The 23,713-nt window shown below is 31.6% G+C and overlaps 1 protein-coding gene and 1 long non-coding RNA gene across 3 annotated transcripts in view; one reads left to right on the forward strand and one right to left on the reverse strand.

Moving 5' to 3' along the window:
* Window positions 1-2,952: 2,952 nt before the first annotated feature.
* On the forward strand, window positions 2,953-3,827 carry LOC117607332 (uncharacterized). Of its 2 annotated transcripts, none has more exons than XR_013063455.1 (3): window positions 2,953-3,193; window positions 3,267-3,500; window positions 3,568-3,827. It is a non-coding gene; the product is annotated as an uncharacterized LOC117607332 (long non-coding RNA). The 2 variants fall into 2 exon arrangements; XR_004582165.2 differs by having other exon boundaries at window positions 3,267-3,405; window positions 3,501-3,827.
* Window positions 3,828-5,976: 2,149 nt separating this feature from the next.
* LOC117607495 (cholecystokinin receptor type A) overlaps window positions 5,977-23,713 on the reverse strand; it is a 59,339-nt gene continuing 41,602 nt past the window's right edge. Inside the window, exons 4-10 of the mRNA XM_076692258.1 lie at window positions 20,383-20,580; window positions 16,772-16,957; window positions 14,589-14,767; window positions 12,661-12,888; window positions 11,982-12,226; window positions 10,287-10,417; window positions 5,977-7,543 (exon numbers count right to left, since the gene is read on the reverse strand). Of these exons, the coding sequence (XP_076548373.1) occupies window positions 7,506-7,543; window positions 10,287-10,417; window positions 11,982-12,226; window positions 12,661-12,888; window positions 14,589-14,767; window positions 16,772-16,957; window positions 20,383-20,580 (1,205 nt within the window). The 3' untranslated portion in view covers window positions 5,977-7,505. The remainder of the gene's footprint in view (window positions 7,544-10,286; window positions 10,418-11,981; window positions 12,227-12,660; window positions 12,889-14,588; window positions 14,768-16,771; window positions 16,958-20,382; window positions 20,581-23,713) is intronic.

Here is a 23,713-nt window from a genome sequence, read left to right on the forward strand (position 1 = left end):
AAGTACACGTTTACTATATCGTAGGCTACCACTATATGGTGGTAGTAGGAATTGTAGGCAGTGATGGATATTCGAAACTCCCTCTTGCAAGCTCTTAGACAATTCAAGCACGTTTGAGCTTTGGATCACTCGGAATTTTATTTAAACTCTTAAAGTCTTGAAACCAGAGTTGTCTAAGAATTGCTCTCGTGCTAAATTATGCTCGCAAGGTGATAGTATTTACAATAATTATACAAGATTGAATTATATAGAATTAAAATCAACCTCAACAACTAGCAATGATATCGACCGATACAGTAATAATGTACAGTACCAAGCATGATAGGTTTCCCTAGGGCAAATCGCGATATCTCGATCTCCCCTCCCTACCTTCCGAGTTTTCGCATTCCGCGATTTCTAGCTTTTGCCGCACTATTATAACCTTACATTTAAAATGTTTATTAAATTTAAAGTTTTTTAAGAATCTTCTTCAGAATGAAATAACAAAGTTGTAATTTAAGAGTCTAAAAAGATCCACCAAAGGCCATGCAAGTGTTAATTAAACAAATTACATGCAAAAGAGTAACGTGTTATGACAACTAACCTTCAGACGTCACAGCACGATCTTTCCAGGACGAAGCTTGGTACGAGACTGACGATCTATCGATGTAAACACAACATACTCGTCTGTAATGCTTCTAATTTCACTGTTATACATATTTCTAACAATTTATACGGTGATCACTAAATACCGACGGTGGTTTCCTTACTTTCACCTGAAAGTAAAGTATAATTCCCTTAAGCCATATAAATACAGTGAAATATCGCGGGGCGGGTTAAATGAAAAATTTAAATTTTCACGGGTAAACTGTTCTATTCCCTTAGACTTAATACATGTATTCCGAAGCAACGATGGGGCGTTGTATAATCGCAATATAGGGTTTCGGAGCGCTTGAATAATCGCTGAAGATAAACGTCTATTGCTTGAGAATAAGTAAGAACGAGGGGTAGCAACGTTGAATCATCCAGCGTAACCACATAATGTAATGAATTTACTGTTCTTGCAATTTCTCTGGAATAATTTCTGCGTCAGCGTGCAGACCTACCATTCTATTTTTAAAAAAATGAGGGTGGCCGCTGTAGTTGCCTCCTGGGGGATAATATCTTTTGTCAGACAAAAGGGTACTTTAAACGGTGAAACAAAAAGAATCTCTATTACTTCTCTGTATTACTACGCCCTGTTACTTCTTTCAAAAAAATACACCTCGTGACTCTTTTCATTAGAATCAACAAAGATTATTGTTTAAGAAGTCAGTGCATCGCGGTACATAAACTGGTAGTAATACAGGATACTTATTCAATTTTTTTATCTCCAATCTAAGAATAGTGGGAAAAAAAAGAAGAATGGTTTTAGGAAATTTTATGTGAAACGTTTTACCGATTCTTTATTTTAAACCTTCAATTCTCGTGATTGATGATTCGTATACAACATACTTTAAATATCCCCATAAGAAATAATGAATTGAATAAATTCGACGAAGGTGCTGACCAGCAAATCGGTCCTTTCGTGCTGATAACACGTTAGACGGTCTTGATATATGTATATCAAAGTTAATGTGGCGAATAACCCTAACATGGGAAAGTTGCGTGTCGAGGTAAATCAGAAGAGCGCAAAATTCAATATCCTCTGTTTCTGTCCTTAAAACTTCAGGAACTTATATTGAAAAATATATATACGTATATATACTGATCGAATTTAGTAACCTCCTTCTTTTTCGAAGTCGGTTAATAAAAGGGAAATCATTCATAAGTATCTATCACTGCCGTAGTAGTCATTAATAATGAAAATATGCAAAAGGGTTGTAGAAGATAAAGGATTACAGTCACATATTTGCTTTAATATTAGAGGCGATATAAATTTATTGAATCAGATAACCTTTGACCCTGTTTAAGAATGCATTGCTGCTAACATATTCCAACATGCTACATATCATCTCCATATTAGATGCAGGTGACAACTAACGTGCAGAGCATATCATTCTGGTGTAAAAATATCTTCCATTATTGAATGTAAATTTGAGAAAATTAACAAAATTTTAAATAATTTCAATGCGAGATATTATTATTCATAAAGTTTCCTTTCTTCTTCTAAATAACTCGTTATCACAAGAGCAATATAAAACTATGATTTTAATTTTAAATTTAATAAGTCACTCTTAATTACACGCGTTTAAAACACTTTGAAGTGAGGAAGATAAAATGTAAAAAGTGCTTTTTTCCAGCACAAGATTACAATCAGATTAGTCCATCAAAGTTATTTGCGCAACAAGTTTCTGAATGAGTACGAACAAAATCGCAACTGACGGCGTTCAAGAATGGAACAGGATTTTTCATTACGAGTGGTTTCTTATTAGAGTTTAAAGTAATCCAGATAGTTTCCAATAAAGTTTCCGCTTTCAGTTAAATCTTTGTTCCATTTCAAGGTGTGCCTGAAAGTCTTCAGAGGTGTTCCTGTGGAAATACCTCCACTAAAAATCAATGTTCAGTGTAACTTTCGTATTAGTCGTAGAAAAGCTATTACTGCGAACGCCATGGACCATATAAATGAAAAGGAAGGAATAAAAATCAAACTGCTTTCTGCGATAGCATATTAGAACTCGTAAAAAAATTCTTCGTTGAAAAATTTCAGTTCACATTGCAGGTTTTCATTTCAGAAACTTGATAATGAAATATTAATTTCTGTATGTGCATCACATTTTCATTAATTTAAATTTATATAAATAAGATAACTAATTCCATAATGAAATGAAATGAATTTATGAAATGCATGGTACATTTTGTTTCGATATTACCTTATTTGTTTTGTTTTTTATTTTTAACTTCAAATTAGTTATTCGTCACACAGATGTACAAACATAATTATTATAAATTTATGTTAAAAGAAATATGATTAAAACCCACTTCAGTATTGATTTTTCATAAAGGAACTTTATGCTGTCATGATAATTTCTATAATCAAATGAAAATATTACGATTTCAAATATTAATTAAGATATTAACATTACGTGTTAATAAATTAGCAACGAAATATGTATGGAATGAATTTGGAAGAGGTAGCATTAAATTTATCCCAAATAAATACATTCATTTTAACTTTCCATAAAAAATAATAAGAAGCTTATATTTATGTTGTATTACGACGAGAAGAAAATAGGTACGTAAGAATCTGTCGAACAAATTGTACAAGTTACACGATTCTGTTTATTGGATCTGTGTATATTCAATAGGAAATTCTACGGTTCATATTCAGCGACACGAACTTCCAGAACAACTGATAATACAATGTTAACAATAAGTAAAGTTAAAGCTACTTTATATTCATAAGTTTGAAGTCTCTATAATGTCAGAACGGTTATCCATGGTCTTGTAAGTACAGGAGGACAAGTCTTTCAAAATCGAAATCAAAATTGATCTATCTTTCTCAACAAATTCTGAAACAGTGCAATTAATATTTCTGTTAGGTAAGAATTAGGTTACTCGCAGTCAGAGGCAAATGGATTAAATGTGAATAATGAATGGGTTTTACAGCGATTTACAGTAAATTGAAACAAGTTTAATATTACGGATAGCATTATTTATGTCCACGATAATCTACATCGTTATCCGTTGAAATGCCTTTGGGTACTAATTGATTTGGATATTAATTTAAAGCTTTGACGTGACCAATGGCTGCAGCACCGTGGTAAATGCAATAAATCAATTATTGAACAAATTTTTGTCGTAATCATTTATACGATATTACTTCTCTAGTTGTAAATTAAACACCAGTTTCCATTTTTTATTTTACTTTCCAGAAATGTTTCCTCTTTTCAAGTAGAAAAAAGAAGAAAGGTTGTTTAAAGATTAAAATATTTATTTGAATATTCTTTCATTTGGAAAAAAACTTAAGAAGCTGTACAATCAAAAATAATTATTTCTTAATAATTATTGTTTATCTGTAAAATCATTAAAGTGTGAATAAATAGTTGATAAAAATAAATTACCTATTGTAGTACGTTTATCCTGTCTTACTGGAGAAAAATAAATAGAAAAGCAACAAACAGTCATTTAATTAGCATTAAGAGTATCAATGAAACATTTAGGTAATCAGTTTCATCAAATCTTCAGCTTCCTATGTCATAAATGCTTTTGTGGTACAATAGAATCTTAATTATCGAAACTACTCATGACACGTGCTGTTAGGATAATTAAGCGTTCCATCAAACAATATTCCAATAATTGCATGCTCCGTTAATCAAAGTTCTGATAATCGATCCTTTTGTTAGTCAGTGTTCTGATAATTAAGATTCCACTGTGCCTTCCACTATACCTTCGTACCATCAAACTACATGCCTCGACGTATATTTCCAAACCTGTCATTTTCAAATCCAATGAATATCTGATGTTTTTTCAGCTTTTTGCCACATGTGGCCGCGTATTATTGTGCACGGAATGACCTACCTACTCCCATTTCCGGTGAACTACACCAGCCCACTACACTGATCTGCTGTTTTCTGAGCTTATATCGGTAACAGTTTCGGTTTTAAAGTTGATACTCCTAACTTAACAAGTAAATTATTTCGTGCAATAACTACTTGAATATGGTGGTGTTCAAATATTAATGTGATTGCGATAAATTTTTAAAGAAAGAGTTCCATATTTTGAGAAATAATATTTTAAAAAATAGTGTAAATTTTGGAAAATGAAGATAATATATACAGAATAGCATAACAAATTTTTTAATTGTAACTATTCCAATAGTCAATCGTTTCAGGATAAAATAAGGATAATTGCATATTTTTATTTGTGCCCAAAAAATAATGAGGCGAAATAAATTCAAATAATTATTAATAAATAAATAAAATGGATACTGCTATGCGAAATATGGTGTTAAAAATATCACTAAGAAATATAATGATGAAGGGGTAGCTATTCTGCGTGACTGATTGAAGAATAAGTCACTCATAATTTCCTCTAGAATCTGACAGGAGGGATTAAGCTGCCACAGATGAAACGGCAGATTTATTCACGAAACTTTCAACAGTTATAACTTCGTTATAAAGAACATTCATTAATCAAAACAAACTCTCCTTAATGAAAATGAGGCAGATGCGTAAACGCGACGAAACAGAACAGAAAGTTGAAATGCCATATCTTACTTTAGCTTTAGACGGATGAAAAACCCGAGAATTTCAGGTTTGGTTGGATTAGAAATTTTTCTTGGAATAAATCAGTTTTTCAAAAGTATGTCGCAACATAAGAATATCAAGATTCTGAAAATTTTGCAATTAATCATTTTTACTTTGTAATTTGCTCCTCATTACGAAATTTTGCAATAACCAAAATAAATGGTAATTTGTTGCAGCGATGCGAGGGGAATATGGGAATTGTGTAACACCTGACAAAGCTTTGTAAAACAATTCGTGAATGTCACTCTGATGTATTGTTTGCATTCTATTGTGTGATCTATTGTACCAAGAACACTCTTGAATGCAGTGTGTAGTCATTTCCACTGAATTCTAAGCTTCTAATTGATCTATACAGCACAAAAGCATACCACCACATTGCAGCGATATTGTAGTATTGTTGCAGAAACATTGTACCTATAGCTACAATGTTGCAATATTGTTTGAACAATGTTGCAACATTTCAAAATCAGTCATTTGACATGTAACAACCTGATTCATTTCATTACACATGCATTATTTTCATATTTATTTTTTTTTTCACTCACTTACCGTAACAAAATAATCTACAACTTGTCCCTGTTTCTAAAATTGCAAGTTCCACAGAGTCTATAAAATACTAATAATAAATTAGTGAACAATTTGACCAAATGAACAAATTAAGTAGGTTTCTACTTAATTATAAACAACAATCAACTGTATAAAAGATAATAAGTTTAAATCAGCTGAGAACTTTCGTAGTACAATTACGAAAATTTCTCAGAAACCCATATTCTGATTTATTTTATTCATAAAGTTTGCAATTGTACATTTGACACGCTTAAGAATACATTTTTGTATGTTTCTTTACAGACATAAGACGCATTTATACAACACGCATAAAATGATTCTCAACACTTTCGGTATGACCATTTTTGTCACAAAACGTTTTCGTACGTTTGTATATTAAATTGTTAACTTAATTGTAATTTTTTAATTTTCATAGCATCTCCTATTTTGAAATGCAAACGCTTTGCGTTGGACGACTATGGACCATAGTAATCAAGGGATTAACTTGTTAAACGTCGTAGTGAAAATCGTACCCTATAACTATAATTATTCAGAATACGATCGTTCCATTTTCCAATTTAAATTTTCCACTTGCCATCTTACGAAAGTGGTATAATACCAATGCAATCTAAAATTTTCCTTAATTTTTTCTTTCATTCAAACATTCGATTATATCAACCCTTCAAGACTCGACATTAGTAAACCATACCGACACAGAAATTTTCTAATAAAATAAGAAATACAGTAAAGATTCGATAAAAGCTAAACCCTCGGGATCAAACTTTTACTTGCCAACACCTTCGAACGTGTAAAAGGACGGCGAGTTAAAGAGGAACTCCCGATTGTCACGATCACGGGTTCTCTTTCTTTTTCATTCGCTATTCTTCCCTGTGACCGAAACTTATTATCGTCAATTTAACAAATAAATAAAATGTCATAAATATCCTGGTAAAAGTTTTATAAGAAAAGAATGAAAAATAAGTTAAGCCGTTGCATTAGTATTACTTCACTGATATATCCGATCCCAGATCGTATTACATTGCTCGGCAAGCGAACTATACGTCTAATGGTGAGGATGAGTTCTTCACTTTCATCGTACACATTTTTTTCGCTTTCATCGAATCTTTACTGTACCAATATTTTAACTACAATCCAGAAAACCACAATTTTGGAAGCTATGACAATTTACATATGTAACAAAATTACATATCAATGTTAAAAGGGTTAAATTTATAGTGCCAATTATTAATAACCCACACGGCATTCAATATATTAATTTACCTTAATATTTAAAACATTTACACCATAAAAAAATTGAAGAATACCCAAAGGGTAAATAGAAACAAGTTATAACTCTTCCATATATCTAATTCACATCAACCAAATAAATATTATAGAAAAAAGAAGGAATAACTTATTTATAAGTACTTCGAAAAACATATGCCTCAAAATCACTAAAAGACATACGTACCAGTGTGTCTTGTGATTCACGTAACGCGTTTGTGCATGGGACAATTAAAATAGGTCCTTCAGTTATCAGTCATAGAGAAAATTTAGATTGTCCACGCAGGATGTTCTCGATGAGTAACACTGTGAATCGTTATTCGCAAGACACTTCTCTTTAGGTAAATGAACCCTGTCAGTAGATGGACGCCATGATATTTTTAAAAAGAAATCGTCCTGCTCGTTACCAGTCTGTAGCAGCGGAACGTTTGATCTTGGATTTTCGAGGTAGGACACGTTCTGCCTGTACTAGACCCGATCTTCCTCTTCCAGTAATCTCATCACCTCTGAAAATAGAATCTACGTGTAATAATGAAGTTAACATCAATCTTCTAATTGTAAGTGTAATGTGTACAGTACTGGAAATGGTAGGCTTCCCTAGGGCAAATAGCAATATAGGGAAAAGTTCCATAGGATGAAAAGTCGAGTGAGGTGTACTTTGTCTCAGCGAACAGTGGGTATCTCAAGTGTAAAAACAAATATCAGTCGAATCCAACAAGAAAAGTTGGACAATTCTAAAATTTAAAAAAGAATGTGAAACTTTATAAAAATGTAGCTCAAACGGTTAAGAATAAGCAGTCAACGATAAGCAATTAACGTTGAAAGCCCTTAAGCACTGTTCGCAGGCGAGGTGTTAATTTGGAAGATCGAAGTGAAGAGCAACGTTATACGCTAGCGATATAAACCACCTGTTACATCCGACTCTCACGTGTTTGCTGAGTTTGTTAACAAGTATGTAAGTATATCTGCTAGTGTTACGTGTCTGCAATATACAGTTTCGAGCAAAGAAGGGTTCCCGACGAAAAATTGCAATATAGAGGAAGGGAGAATTTTCTAAATTTTAATTTTGACTAAATTAAAGTTTAATGGTATTAGAAATAAAAGAGGGAGCTGGGGCGGGGGGGAGGGGGGGGCAGAGCATTGCCATTTTTCCAGGGGAACCTACCATGCTCAATGAGGTACAAAACAGAGAAAATAACGTTTAACGTTTCTTATTTAATTTTTTGTGTCTTTATATTGATAAATGTTTAAAAAAAAAACTACTGTTGAATACCAAATTATATATGATTTTAAAGTAGTTATTCCACTTATTGCCAGTCTGTAGTACTTTATCAATTTTGGTACCTTTTCTCTACTTCAGCGATACTTCAAGAGGGTAGACTTCCATGTACGTGATGTAATATACCCTACCTTCTATGCGTAGGGGTTCTTATAAATTCAAACTCGTATATCTCGGCAAAAGAAAATCATATGAAAACGTTTGAAAATAGATTTTAAAGTGAAAGAATGGTATGTATTATTGAAAACCTCCAACAGAAATATGCGAAGAAAATTTCTACTCTGGCTTTAATTCAATTATTTCAAAACCCGAAGGTAACTAATAAGTTCTAACAATTTAAAATTACTAGACTTCTCGAATATAAAAAGTAGAACCTATAAAGCAATAAATCAGTATTATTTTAACATTATTTATAATAACATTTTACACCAGTTTTTTCCTCGTTCAAGCACCTGTTCAAGTCATTATAAGTTTTATAAGCTGTGTGTAATAAATCTTCTGACATTTTAGTATCAATGAAAAGTAAAGTAAAAGTTTTTCGATAAAATTGGACATTAAGAATTCAGTGTAAAACGAAAATTAATTTATCGCAGGAATTTCTTAAAGTCCAGGTACTGAACTGAAATCACATCTTCCTAGCTCTTGTTGAAACAGAAGTCGTCTTAATTTGATAGAATTTAGCAATGAATAAAGACTACAATCGGAGCACGTACCAGTTGGATTGTAATTAAACTTTAAACAGTTAAGGGTTAAAGTTTGGACAAGGGTCTTGACAGGAACTCGAACAAAATTGAACAAGATTCGGCGATGCAGAAATAATCTCGTTCCGCTTGGATGAAACGTTTAAACTTGGACATGGAACCGAGATTACACGCGTTATGCTTAACGCTGTTAGGTCTGACACTAGAAAAATGTTCCTGACGTTTTCCAAGTATTGTAGAGTGACTTTATCAGGGGTCTAAAGAGGCATTGATATTCAATGCGGTAGACTCTTGATAAGTTGCCGCTAGCTAACTTTCCGCAGGGGCCTATTACTCTCTACACGTATTCTCACCAATGCCTTCGCACGAAATTTCATAAACATGATAATCTTATTAAATAAAACGATATTTCAAAATCGTTGAGATACTAAAATTTTATTTTATAAATCCAGAGGAGCTTTTTGCTGCACTTAATAGGTATCAGGAAGAACGTTAGTAGAAATATTTCTCGTTGTGGTCATCATCTAAATTGATTGCAATATTCTGCTTCCCAAGCAGAGATCGTGCTGCGTGCTCGGAAATAGTCCGCTTATCGGTGGAAATGGGTTAATCCCTTGATTTTAGATGTTCCACACGCTACGATACGAGATTCCTTAATAATACTCGCTCGGTGGATGCTGGGTTATTCAAGCCCTTATATCCAGTTATAACTACGATATTTGAGCGATATTGCTGTAACTGAATAATATTAAACAAAAAGTTTACTTCAATCGTTGTTTAGTTCCAATGCGACCCCTACAGGTATACGGATTGTGACTCGCGCAAAGGCATTAGGTCAAGGATAACACCGTTTCAAAACGATAAATGATTCCCTGTTTCATTTCCAGCATCCGAATGGAATTTTGAAAGCCTATTATACTCTTAATTATACAAAACGATGTGAAAGAGTAGAAATCATAGGCCAAGTGAAATAAGATGATCGAAAAAATTCGAACGAAAAAGATACTATTCATCTCGGATTAATTTATATTTTATATAGTTTCTTTTTTCAGTCGATGCATTTTATTAATTTGTTTTAAGTAAATACGTTTTCTTTGCAACTCACCAAAGATGTTTTTATCGAATCATGTAATTTTTCTCAGAATTCTTTCAGTACTTTATTATTTTATGTACTGTGACATTTTTTTATCGTTATTTAACTTCTTCAGAAAGTATTGGTTTTCATAGTACTGTTATTTGTGAAATTCTGAAAAAATTGTGTTACCGTACCGGATCTGGCGACCAACGACGCTTTTCCGAGATATACCGTCGTTTCATTCCCACTCAGCTCGCTGTTGTTTCCACCTTGAACTGCATTTCTGGTTGATGCCATAGCGATATCGCTGTTTCTACACCCTACTCTGAAATTAAAGCAGATATTTTTATATTAAACAATGGCAACGGTTATTTTATTCCCACAGTATCAGCATGCTCTCCTTGATATTTAATAGTTTCGGAAATTTTCTACAATACTTTCGTGACTCTATAAAGGAATTTCTAGTTATTAAAAATAAGAATATGTTAGTCATTTTTATTACGGGTAAATTCACTAACTTCGGCTATAAATCTGCAATGTACAAAATTGTTCAATATAAATAAATGAAGCTTCAAAGTAGGAGTTTTTTAAAAATTGTTACTTTTGTGTTCAAAGCTATCTCCTCAAAGATTGATGGACAATAGAACGCTCGTATCATTATTATTTCAGAAAATAGATCCCCAATTCGTTTCAAATATTCATGGGAACTGCATGTTCTCTAGTTGATTTATACATTAAAAAAAAGTAGAGTCCGACAGAGAAACCCGTTTAATTATTACCCTTGTTAAATACTTGATCGATATTCGTTTCTTAAGAATAGACGTAATTCATTCGCAACTTTTATATCCAATATTCCCTTTCTCGATCTCTTACAAACTCTGTCATAACTTTTGTAGCAAACATTCCTGGATTTATTACAACTTTAATTCAGTTCTCAATAAGAAATCCAAGTGTTACGACCTGACCTTTTTTTGCTACAACTTGCATAAACCCATTGTCGAGGATTTATGTAACCTGGCAAAATAACGATCAAAGAATTAAAAGACATAAAATTCAGCTACAAAACTCATAATTCTAAACTACAGATCTACTTTGATCTTCAATAAAACTTTTCGAATTTACAATTTCATGCTTTATTGTATGTCAGTCGAAGCGTATTTCAATTCTCTACAAAAAGGTATAAAATCACCAAGGGTGAAAAGTATAAAGAGTGAAAAATCGAATAGTTGGAAAAATATTTTAAGGAGAGACCATTAGGCTCTTTTTCTCCCTCCCTAAGATTTCTTTCGAACTAATCAATTTCCGACCCATGTACGTTAATAATTTTTTGTTGAAAATAACAATATACAGCACTTGACTTTAAGAGAGGTATTAAATTTCAAAAAACATTTTTCGAATTAGATGAACCTGAGCCTTTCCTTAATATATATTTTCAACTACTTATCTGAGTTTCATCTGCTTTGTAACATGATGCTTTAAAAGTATCAAGCATACAAGGATAATTCAAGCACCAAATTTGCATTGAACTAATTACAAAGTGTCTCACCTAGAAAACATACCAGAGAATCTACAAACAGTTGCAACATGAATAAGAGAAGTTTCTTAAGAAGAAGTTATTTATAGCATGAGTTGATGTCTAAGATAGATAATGTAATGAAATAGCAACATTTATAAGACGCACAATAATTAATCCTTCCTTATTACTGCTGTGGAGAAAATAATTTGATCCTGTAACCGATACAGTGAATTCAACTGTTTTATTTGAAAATTATATTAACTTCTAGATTCGTCTCGTTTCCGATTGTATTATTTTACTCCACCTTTATAATCGTATCTAAAGGTCGCCAGGGATCGAGAACAAAGTAACACAATAAATTAGCTTTAATTACCTCCAACAACGGTGGCAGTCAAAGAGGCCAAGGAATGCTTGTCGAAACTTTCTGTTCATGAAACAGTAGGTAATCGGGTTGCAGCAACTGGAAACATAGGCGAGTAGCTGAACCAAGCTAATTCCGGTGCTTCCAACTATTGAATAAACCAATTCTGGAGCGAAAAGGTACCACGTATTGATCACGTGTAGTGGTGCCCAACAGACAAAGAACTCCAGGACAATTACGAACAACATTCTGATCACCTGAAATTCATACGTATCAAAGATTTTAACGAATGCATCGTTATATATTCTATTATCGCGTATTAAAGAGGACGTGTGCATTGTAGTGGGCTCGAAGAAATATTCTATTTTTTAACCCTTGAATTAGCGAAGTCTGGGGCCAATCGAGACCTAAAGTTACGAATCATATAAAAGAATATTAAGTTAAAATTAAATATATCATTTTTAATCGAAAGAGTTACATAATTTTTAAAGGAACAGTGTAAAATTTAGAAAATTAAAATAATATGAAATACAAAATTAAATTACAATTGGAATTCTCTCCATGGTTCGCCATTCAAATTTGCATGTGGTGACTCACAGAGGGTCAGAAAGTGGGATCCTCTCTGGATCGAAAGTGTTAAAGTAGAAATAAAAAATGTTAGTTACATTAATAAAATTCAAAATTCACTTACTTTTTTTTTAGCTTCAATGCTTTTGCCCATGTAATTACTACGTATCACGTGTTGTCTGGCGAAGGGGCAGGCTGAGTTTTGTTTCTCACGGACAGAATTGTCCTCTGTGTCTCTTGACAGGCAGTTGGTTCCATTGGTACGAACCTGTTCCCTTGATTCATGAGAAAAATCAGATTCTTGACATTTTCGAGCAAAATCCCTGGAGACCCTCGTTCGTGGAACGCGTACCTGTTTATCAAAATTCTGTCATAGAATTGATAATGTCAATTGATAATTTTCATAGAATTGATAGCGTATAAATGATCGTAATTACAACCTAATGCAGCTATCGTGAATAATGATTTGAATGAAGTATATTGGCGCACGCAGTGATGTATTAATCGTCATGTGAATCATTGAAGATTGATATTACGAATTTAGTTTAATATCTTCGCTGCCACTCAGATTGTCAACGTTAAATATCCAATCATGCGCTATCACGTACTTGTTTGGGTAACAATACGTTGAATATAGGTGCATTATATTCTACAATCTGTAGTCAACATTTTGGCCTTCCTAGTTAATCTACGATCCTGTCAGTATTTCAGGTGACATTTTGAGATTTATATAATAAGGGGATTTAATAAACGCAAGTATAGATAATTAGATACGATACATTTCAGAGATAATTAATTTTGTTGAAAATGTCACCTATCGTTATCGAAAATAAACAAAAAATAAGGAAAATTAAGTTGAATGTTAACATAATATTAATAAGGTATGAACAAAATTTTTAAATAAATTTTCCTTTTCGATTCAGGAATATAGGATTTTCCCGACCTAAATTCGTAATATAGGTCACCAGTGTATGTGGCAGTAAATGTGTTAAGAAAATGAAAAGTACAGATGTAAAGGTCGGTTGATAGTAATTTTATCATCAGTCGAAAGAATAGCGAAGGAATCGCAAGAAGATAGTGATAAATTGTGGATCATACCAGCTTAGGACGTTCGGTGCTTTTGCTGAAATAAAATAAGGTTTAACGGAAAAAAAGGTAGCTGTTGGATTGAAATATGTGAATCGACAGAATCAGTGTGGACTACTCTCTTAAGAGAGATTTCTTCGGGAAGAAAGCCGTTGCTTCGATTTGTGAGAAATTCTTCCAACTTTCAAACACCCTATTTACTGAAGATAGTAAAACAGCTTTAGAAAATGTGAATTCAATAGTGTTTATTGTAACATAAAATTGTTACAAACTTAATAAAATCAATCGTTTCAGCTTCGTATGGTATTATATAAAATTATATTACAAGCATTTGTAAAAGCTTGTTATTATCATAAGATTTCTAACCCTTCTGATAATATGTATGCCTCTGAATAATAATATAAGCTTCGTTTAATCCCTTAAACAACGGACTTTGGGTCAACCATGATCCAAAATTAAAAAATGTATACCAGGAAATTAATATAAAGCTAAATATATAATTTTTAAACAAAAGGGTTTCATATATTAAAAGAAAAATTTTTAAAGAAACTGTGCAAAATTTAGAAAATGAAAATAACAAAATACAAAATTAAATTAAAATTGTGGCTCTCTCTCTGGTCCGTCGTTCGAAGGTTAATGGTGAGAGACATTTTTTATTAAATATTAATAAATACATTTTATTATGTTAATTGTGAATTAATTTAAAATATGTATTTGTTTAATGTAAAAGTTCAGGCCCACTATGTTCATTTTTATTATTCCTTTATTAATTATCAAAAGATTGTTAGGCTTCAGTTTCATCGATAAATAAATAATTATTATATTATTATATTGTATAATGATTTAAGTATTATTGAAAACTTTCTTTCTTTCCTTAATTATTAAATTGAATTATTAAATTAATTTACTAGTCGAATCACTGGCGACAATCATGGCAATCAATCCGCTAAAAAGAAATTTTCTTACCCTGGATGATACTCTCTGTGAGGAACCATGAAAGTATCCGTGTGAAGTGGAAAATCCTCGCCTTAATCTTGAAGATGCACCACAAGCATTCACTACAACTGGCGTGCCGGTAGCTGAATCACCTTTGTCGTACGTTGAATTTCTCACTGTTCCACTGGATTCTGTTCTCTCCACTGTAACTGAAATTCGTTATTCAATTACTGTGAACAGTACTCTTAATGCATTCTAGCTACTGGAACATGCATTAACCCTTTGGAGAGTATAAGTCTATGAATGCGTTCGAAGAAAATCAATATGATAACGTTAATGTTCGTATGGTATATTTGGTAAATATCTTATAATTTTGGCACGAACAAAAATGATAAATATGGAAAAATGGAAAAATATTATTGAATTTATCTTAAATAAAAAATGTTCTATTCGTAGACAATGCCAAGCTTAAAAAAATACTTTGTCTCCAAGGGGTAATTATGGTTCTAATTGCTTTGATGCTCACAAGCTCACAAGTTGTCAGCTAGCTTTTAAATAAACGTATTTGTTAATTTTTACGATTAATTAATTATGAGACCTTATAATAATTTGATAGGTACTTCAATATATCTATACATCTAATGATGTGAGAAATTATTTATGCAATTAAATCTGAAGTATTTTCAAATTTACAAGAAAAGCAATCCAAATGTCATTCTTAAATTTTAATGATTTTAATTATGTTGTTGCATGTCTTCCAAAATTTAATATCCTTTAAATATTGCTTTAAATAGATTCGAGTTTACTAAGGCTTTTTCTCGATTTAGCGGTTTCAATCTTCTCTGGAATTTCCTAACCTCTTTTTTAACACCCCGCATATATGAATGGATAATAAGGTAAGGATTTAGGAAAAAGTAGGTACAAAAATTACGGATATATCTTTAACGGCGTGTGTGGGTAATAGGATTACGTTTTTTAGCTACTAAACTACACAAGTTTTTTTAGCCAAAGGTAATAGGATAAAATAATGTCTCTTTTATTCCTTGTGTAAGCTTGAGCCATTTTCTAAAACTTTTATCTTCCATTTTATCATTCCAAGCACATACGACATCACGTATAGAATTTCCTATATCTAAACACCCATTATTCATTACTCCCATTATAGAATCCTGCAAATATCAAGCAAATGATTATGTAAATATGATAATGCCTTAATATTAAAATGATGAAATATAAATAAATTCCTATATAAGAGTTACCATTGGAACATTAATTTATCAGAAATTAATTTATCTAAATCAATCTTTTGTAGATGGATAAAGTTGCATTAACTTAATTTGCAACAGATTTAGAATGGACTTGCTGGAAGTGCTATTTGTAAAAGATATTTTTAACTATTCAATCTGACGCGTGAGAAAGACCATTAAAGTAGAGGACTTTGCGCCCCTTCCGACCACTCTTGTTTATACCGTCTTGTTTCGTTCGTACTAAATAGCAATGGACACATCGTAAATCTATAGCTTCAGCGTAAACTAACAGTGGTCGCATTGTATTATTTCGGAAAAGCTCCAACTTCTCGATTGCGGCAATCTTTCGCCACGCTCTGTGAGGTGGACAGAAGCTTTCATCTGGTGGTACCACCCCCGAGAAACTATTGCAACCATTCATTCGCCCACCTGGTCACCGCTCACAAAGAACTGAAGTTACTGAAGATGCAACACATTCTCGACAACTAAAAAGCTTTTCCAAATAAAACAGAGCAATTGAATCAACCGTACGTACACAGGTTTCTGCTAAATTGGTGATTTTTATCGAGGAATCTATTCTGTTTTCTATAAAAGTAAAAACAGTATTAAAAAACAAAAATTGCAAATGACTGTTTTAATGATTTAATAATTATTTTTAAGTTTAAATTCTGTGAGTGTATAATTTCGTATCTATCTATAGTATCTAATTAGTATTATTGTATTCATATTTAATGAATTTATAGAAACAATAATTAAAAATTTTTATATTTAAACGAAAACCTGAATATGACTTTTAGAAGGTTCATATAATAGTTTCTCAAGTTTATGTTTGCTAATTCAAAGTTCATTATTTGTTATTTAATTAATTTTTCGTGCAAACTTGTTTTTTTCTGAAACTAACACCGCATATAAAAGGAACTATTATATGTATAATGGAGCTGTTATCGTTTAACTTTCAAAACTTACGACGCTGCTGACAAGACGATGATTGCCTTATTTCTTGCCGTAATCCTCGCCAGAGTTTTACAGCGATCAAAGAATAAGCCAGACTCATCACGATCAAGGGGACCAGAAGCAGCGTACCATCCAAGAACAAATTGTAAGCTCGTTCGGTTCCGACGCTTGGCCATTCTTCACGACATTTGCGTCTGCCTAGAACAATAGAGACGAAACATTCCTCAAACTTGCTGGAAATAAATCAAAGTCTGCGGTATTTTCCGTTGAAATGCAGCGTGTTACATTCTGGGTTTAAGTACAGACCGTTAAGAAAGTAATGGTTACAGCTTTCAGAAACGATCTTATTTATTATGTTGTTTAGACATTTAAAAAGAATGGGACCATTAGTAAAGTAACATATTTCCACGAGTGTATTTTGGAAAAATAATATCTAGCAATATTTATATACATTAGAAATATTTAATTTTATTTTTTTTTTCATTTTTGCCATAAGTTATCTGTGAAAATTCATAAAATAACTAAATAAAATAATTAAATTCAGAATAGAACAGAAGAAATATATTTTCTGACAAAGAACAGTAAATATTATATTAGGTTGAATTTTATCTAAAATCTGGAGGAACTATCTGCAGGAAATGAGACATTCTCTCAGAATAAACTGTTCAAACTTTGTAGAGTTTTTACAGCTCGCAGTTACGAGGTGATGTTATTCCAACTCTGCATTGCTATACAGTCGTAAGAAATATAGTTGTCACTGAACTAGATAGGGGTATAAAGTACAGTAGCATCCCTTAGGCTTTAACAGCAGAAGTCAAACATCTATCAAACTAAATTTTACATCTATACTGTCTTTTACAGTTTCCGAAATTGTAAATTGTTTACAACTTCTATTATATTGCAAACTGGTACTTCGTTTTTAAGATATGCTTAGATTCATATGTGCAAGACTGAATGAAATGTATAATAAATATGTATAACATAAACATAATTTTCTATAATCAAGTATTAAAATTTAATTTTACTTTAATTTAATTTTAAATATCATCAAGCTATGCCAATTATTTTCAGTCAACTTAATACTTGGAACTTCGTTTGAAAATTACAAATTTTTATCAAAAAAATGCGTTTCCTGCAGAATTTAATTATTTTTCAACTTCGATATGAGCTTTTTATTAACTGAATTCTAATGAAATGAAATTTTCAGCACACTCTGCTGAAAATGCAGTAAACATTTTTGAGCTGCAATGTTTGAATGGAAGAGTGTCAAACATTCATTTTTAATATTGCGTATCAAACCAATATAAATACCGGAGATAAAATATCAGATATAGCGGAGCTATAGTAAATAGATTTTACAGTAAAATCGTGATTTATAACAGCGGCTGCTTGAAACAGTATCAAAACACGTAAATGGAATCTCTCTGAATAATCAAGGCTTTAAGATGAATTATAGGTAATTACGTTAATTGCAAAGTTTACACTCAATAAATTCATTTTGTGTTTGTTTATTACACCCTTATTCTGTTATTCACGTGGCTTCAGCAATTATTCTTTTATTCTTTTTACAAATTTATGGTTACAAATATTTATCACTTATCTTCTCAATTTTCAAGGGACTCTCGTTATATATGCCACGTGAGCGATTTGCCTTTTACATAGATTTTCAAACATGCTAGTACCACTATTCCACTATCATAGCTTAGAAAAATGATACAATTTTATCTTCCTTTTCCCTTCCAACTAAAAGTTTGGAAGCTTGACAAATTTTTCGTCCCTACCGTCCGTTTATAGTATTAAAACTACTGGTATTATCGGTAAATACTTACGAATATTACTAGGTACATATTCGCATTTATTTCATTTCTAACAAAAAGAAAGCGAAAGATTCAGTAGTATAGCTCGAGGAAAACATTCAGAAGTATGATTAAGTGATCAAGATCAGTGATACGGCCAGTCATGGTGGAAGTCAATGGGGCAGAAAGATAGAGAAAGATTTAGTGGTACATAGTCAGAGAGAAATAGAAATTTAATAGTTCAATCTGGCAAGGAAGAAACCAATGGTGTGATCAGTTAATGAAAAATTGATCACAAACTTTATTTATTTTTCATTGGGTCTGCAATTTGAATTTCTGTATCGACGATCAATTTTTTAATAATACCTCTGAAATAAGCTCACCCTGTATGATTCTCTACGATCGCAGAAGATAGCAAACTGATAATAATCCTAAATCGCTGAATACGGGAATGCAAACATATGTTCCGTAATTCCGAATATGAGCTGGTCTCGTTCGATCTTCAATAAATCAGAATAATTGCTGTTGAAATCGCAATTCCGACTATTGATTTTATTTATCTCCATACACGATCCGTTTCCATTATGAAGTTTAAGTATCAATGAAACAACTTGAAATTTTATGCATCATTTAAATATTCCTGAGTAAAACATATTTTATACGTTTATATAAAAGCAAATATTCCTAATGTTCTCTATATACCATTATAACTGTCTAATTAATAATTAATAGAAATTATGACATCATTTGATGAATAACATGCACAATAGAAATGAGCGATTAATTCAAATTTTAGATACATTTAGATCCTATTAATCTCCGTTTTAAATATCAACAGTTTATTAAAGTTTGTTCCCAAACATGCCGTTTTAGTATGAAACATACCTGTTCGTAATAATTTTCAGAAAATAACCGAGTTTCTATGCTGGCATCACGGAATAACACGCTGCATACTTCGGCGATAAAACCGCAGAAACAAAAATGCGCAACTTTTGTGAATACGTATTTTTCTACAACTGTTATTGCAAAAGCAAACGATTATTTTTTTAATTATTTCACTATCTGGTGCGATACAACAAAGGTTGATATATTCTGGATATTTCAACAACAATTGTGTATAAAACGACACAATACAAGAAGAATTAGCATTCTTTGTGTACATTACATTCGTTTTCATACTCATTTGTTAAATTTTCCACTATTTCCTTTATTATTATTTTCCCAATATATGAAATTTATTCGCTTGGAAATCGAATACTCACCAAAATCGATGCACCATTGTACCAGTTATGCAGATCTGAATCACAGTTGACCCGGTTATGACGATATCAATACGTATTGAAATACAAGAAAGTTTGGTACGCTTAGAGCTTAGCCTTTGAACAGCAGAGTTTAGATCAATCAAGACTCAAATTTACAAAATATATGCAAGATATTAATGTAAATTTAAAGTGTTTCACATATTGAAAGAATAATTATTAAAGGATTAGTGTAAAATTTAAAAAATGAAAATAATATGGATTACAAAATTAAATTAAAGTTAGGGTTCTCTCCATGGTCCGCCGTCCGAGGGTTAAACAGCAGTAATAATCGAAATATTCAGTAGCTTTGAATTAAAGAATAAAAAAATGTGGACATTATAATAAATAAAAAACGCCTGAAGTAGTATGTATCTTGAAATATTGAAGGAATATTTCATTAATTTCTCTCTAGCAACGGTGCTTCATTTTAATTTTTCAAGTTATTTGACAGTCTTTTTATATATTTTTTTAATTAAATTAAAAGTGGTGGAGTATTAATTAAAAAATAAAGATATTTATATCATACCTCCACGTATATTCTTGAGCTGTGAAACGACCAGAATTGGAGCATTCCACGTAAGGCTGGCAGTCCAGACCACAGCGATCATTTTGTAGGCATGAAATTGAGTTTGCCATCTTCTTGACTTTAATGGCCTGCAGATAGCGAAGTAACGTTCCAAAGAAATGGCGACTAGCGTCCATACTCCAACGGAGACTGATACAGCTGAAACAGAATCAATAATTTCATACATTTATTGTGAGAAAAAATAATGTTTTTACTTCTGCAAAACCTAAAAATACGCAATTTGATCACTTATGAAAATTCTAGCATTCTTAACCCTTAAAGGCTATTTTAAGAGTAAAATTTCAGCCCCCGCTAATTTTTTTTTATATCATTAAAAAACATAACAATTGTTATCATTTACCCCCACTTGCAACTTTATTTTTACTATTGCCATCTGCATACCGGATCGTTTGAATCTGCGGCTAATTTGTTTACTGTTTTTGCCTTTCAAAAATCTACAAAAATCTGGCGGAAGATTAATTGTTCAGGTATTAATTTATTCAGATTATCAAAAGTAATACTAAATTTGTATAATAATTAAATCATGTCAAACTTTCTGTGATTCGAAATCCACTGTTTAATACACATGAACCAAATATTCCACAAACTTGCGCCACTTAATAGATTGGTGACGTTGATGTGTTTGGCTTTGATATGTTAAATATAATATGATCAAGGCAGCAAATGATATTCGCGATACGTTTGTATGATATCAAAACCAATTAGAAAATGATAATACTGAAACCAGAATACTGCGTCGTTAACTCTTAAAGGCTATCATGGGTGTTTCATCCTGCGTGAGTTTGGTTTTATGATGTTAAAAACCGTAGTATCTAAGCGGAAAGGCAGGCAAAATGAATCATAAGCATGAATTTTTATAGTAATTTTATCATTTGGCTTTATTCAAAATTTTATAAGATTTATGGACAGCGGTGCATATTTATAATAAAAATGGTATGTCTGAAGGTATACTTATAATATTTCCGCTACTCCATTTACTCTTTTAACGATCCCATTTATATTCCGTATTAAATCTTGTTTTCTATGATGTCTTCCTTAATTATGTACACATGAATAGATTTCCAAGGATGTACAAGGCAAAGATTGAATTTTACTAAATGACTGAGTTACATTAAAAAATTTACATACAAAGAAATGAAAAATTATAGTGTCATATTAAGAACAGATAAATGTAAGAAAATAATTTATAATTAATTTAAACAAAAGTAAATAGTAATAGATTTATAAAGCTTTTCAATACAAAAGCCGAGATTTCTTAACACATTAACACTTTTAGAAGCAATTGTATCTGTGTCAATACGTAGCTGGTGCAAGTAACAGTAGCAATGTAAACTCAGTATTAAACGTGCGGTAGACATCAAATGATATAGTGCTATAATACCGACAGATAGTGTGTATCTTGTCTTGGTCGGTTTGCAACCACAGCTACTAAACCCTGATTAGAACTCGTGTCGTAAATCACTGTTGCCCAAGAATTTGCTTCTGTAACAATGGTAGCAACATTCCTATCATTGGTAAAGATGTTGCTGTCACCAACGTTACAACCAAACACCGACAAAGTGACAAAACAATCAATGTATATTTTAAATGACGACTAATTAATGCCGCTTTATTTGAGCAATTTTTTTCTGTTTTCCATAAATTGTATTCGAATAATGATTTCCTCTTTCGTTTTACTCATTTATTCTTTTCACTAACCGTTCTTTTATGCACAGAGGCGTGCAGTTTTAAATGAAGTTCTAGTATGTGTGTACATATGTAGAAGAGAATATTCTATATCCGATGATCCATTATCCTGATACACGACCACTCTGTTATATGATCGTTCTATTATACAAACAGGGCGTTCCTTTTCCGCCTCCACTTCCTATTTGAATTAATCTATCTCCTAACGACTAAAATTGATTCTAATCGCAACGATTAATTCCAATCATAAAACTGAAAAGTGGTGAGAGGATCACGAAATTAACAAAAATAGAATAATGCCCCGATTGTAGACGAATTTTTGTCTTCATTTTTAATTACACGCATAAGTCAAGGAACCCTCGTTACATTAAAAATAATTTTCTCAGCAAAATATTAAACAAGAGTGTCTCTGGCCTGTATCGTTATCGTTATCGTTAAAAAGTTCGAATAATCGGATTTCATTAAAAATATTAGCGTAATTACATAAATATTAGATTCATAAGGTGGGGGATTAAAAACGCCCGGTAAACGGCGTTCTTATAATTATTGCAGTGAAAATAAGCAGAGGAGAAGCTGAGGAAATTAACGACCTGAAAATAAAAACGGAGAAGGTATTTGTTACCGCACGAACCTAATAACACGTAGCAATTAGCAAAAATGTGTTACTTTTTCGAGTATTGGTCAAACGAGTTGATTTTTGCAGAAACTGTTTACACGAATAAATTCAGAAATACATCATTCCTCGATTCGTAGCGATCAAGAATAAATAAATAAATTGTTGCAATTGTTGTATATATATTGATTACTTTTTATAAGCGGTGGTAGCAAATATTAGAAACTGTTTATAATGAAATTTTTTGAAATGAGAATAAAGAACGGTACATTGTACTAATTCATGACACCTTCGTTTTCATCTTTTGATTTCAAGGTTTTCAATGATATTACTTTTTTAAAACGTTTCTCTGTAGTTTCATATTACATAATTTGTTTCAATTACATCAGAAACTCTGCTATAAAGGATAAGTAACCTTGATACATGTCCTGTAATAATTTTAAATTTGTAGTATAAAATTTTCCTATGTTCTGAAAAGCATTTTTTAAAAATAAATAAAATTAGAACATTCATTTCATTTACGTAAATTGGGTATTTTACACATAAGTGAACTTATATGAATAATGAGAATAATGCGATTATTCAACTTCAGATTTAAAAATCAGGATCATGGAAATACAGAATCTTATATAAAATATGCAGAAATGAGTTAAATTCTATCAAATATTTAGAAATTATTTAATAATGTGTTATATTAAGGAATAAAAAACAAAATATCTGACAATAATTATGATTATACTTATTTTAAAAAATTTTAAAAGCAACGTTATTTCAATTTTTTTTTTTGAAAATGGAACAGTTTTAATTATAAATTGCAAATTTTTCTATCTTCAGCGATATATTATTAATGTACATCTATGAAATAAAGACAACGTTTTCAACTGTACTTTTCTTGGAATAACAGAACGCTGAATTAATAAAGATTCTCTTCATTTTCCACCGCTTGAAAGTGAAAAAATTATTCAGAACAGA

The sequence above is a fragment of the Osmia lignaria genome, chromosome 14 (assembly GCF_051020975.1).
Source record: "Osmia lignaria lignaria isolate PbOS001 chromosome 14, iyOsmLign1, whole genome shotgun sequence".
NCBI classification, from domain to species: Eukaryota; Metazoa; Arthropoda; class Insecta; order Hymenoptera; family Megachilidae; genus Osmia; species Osmia lignaria.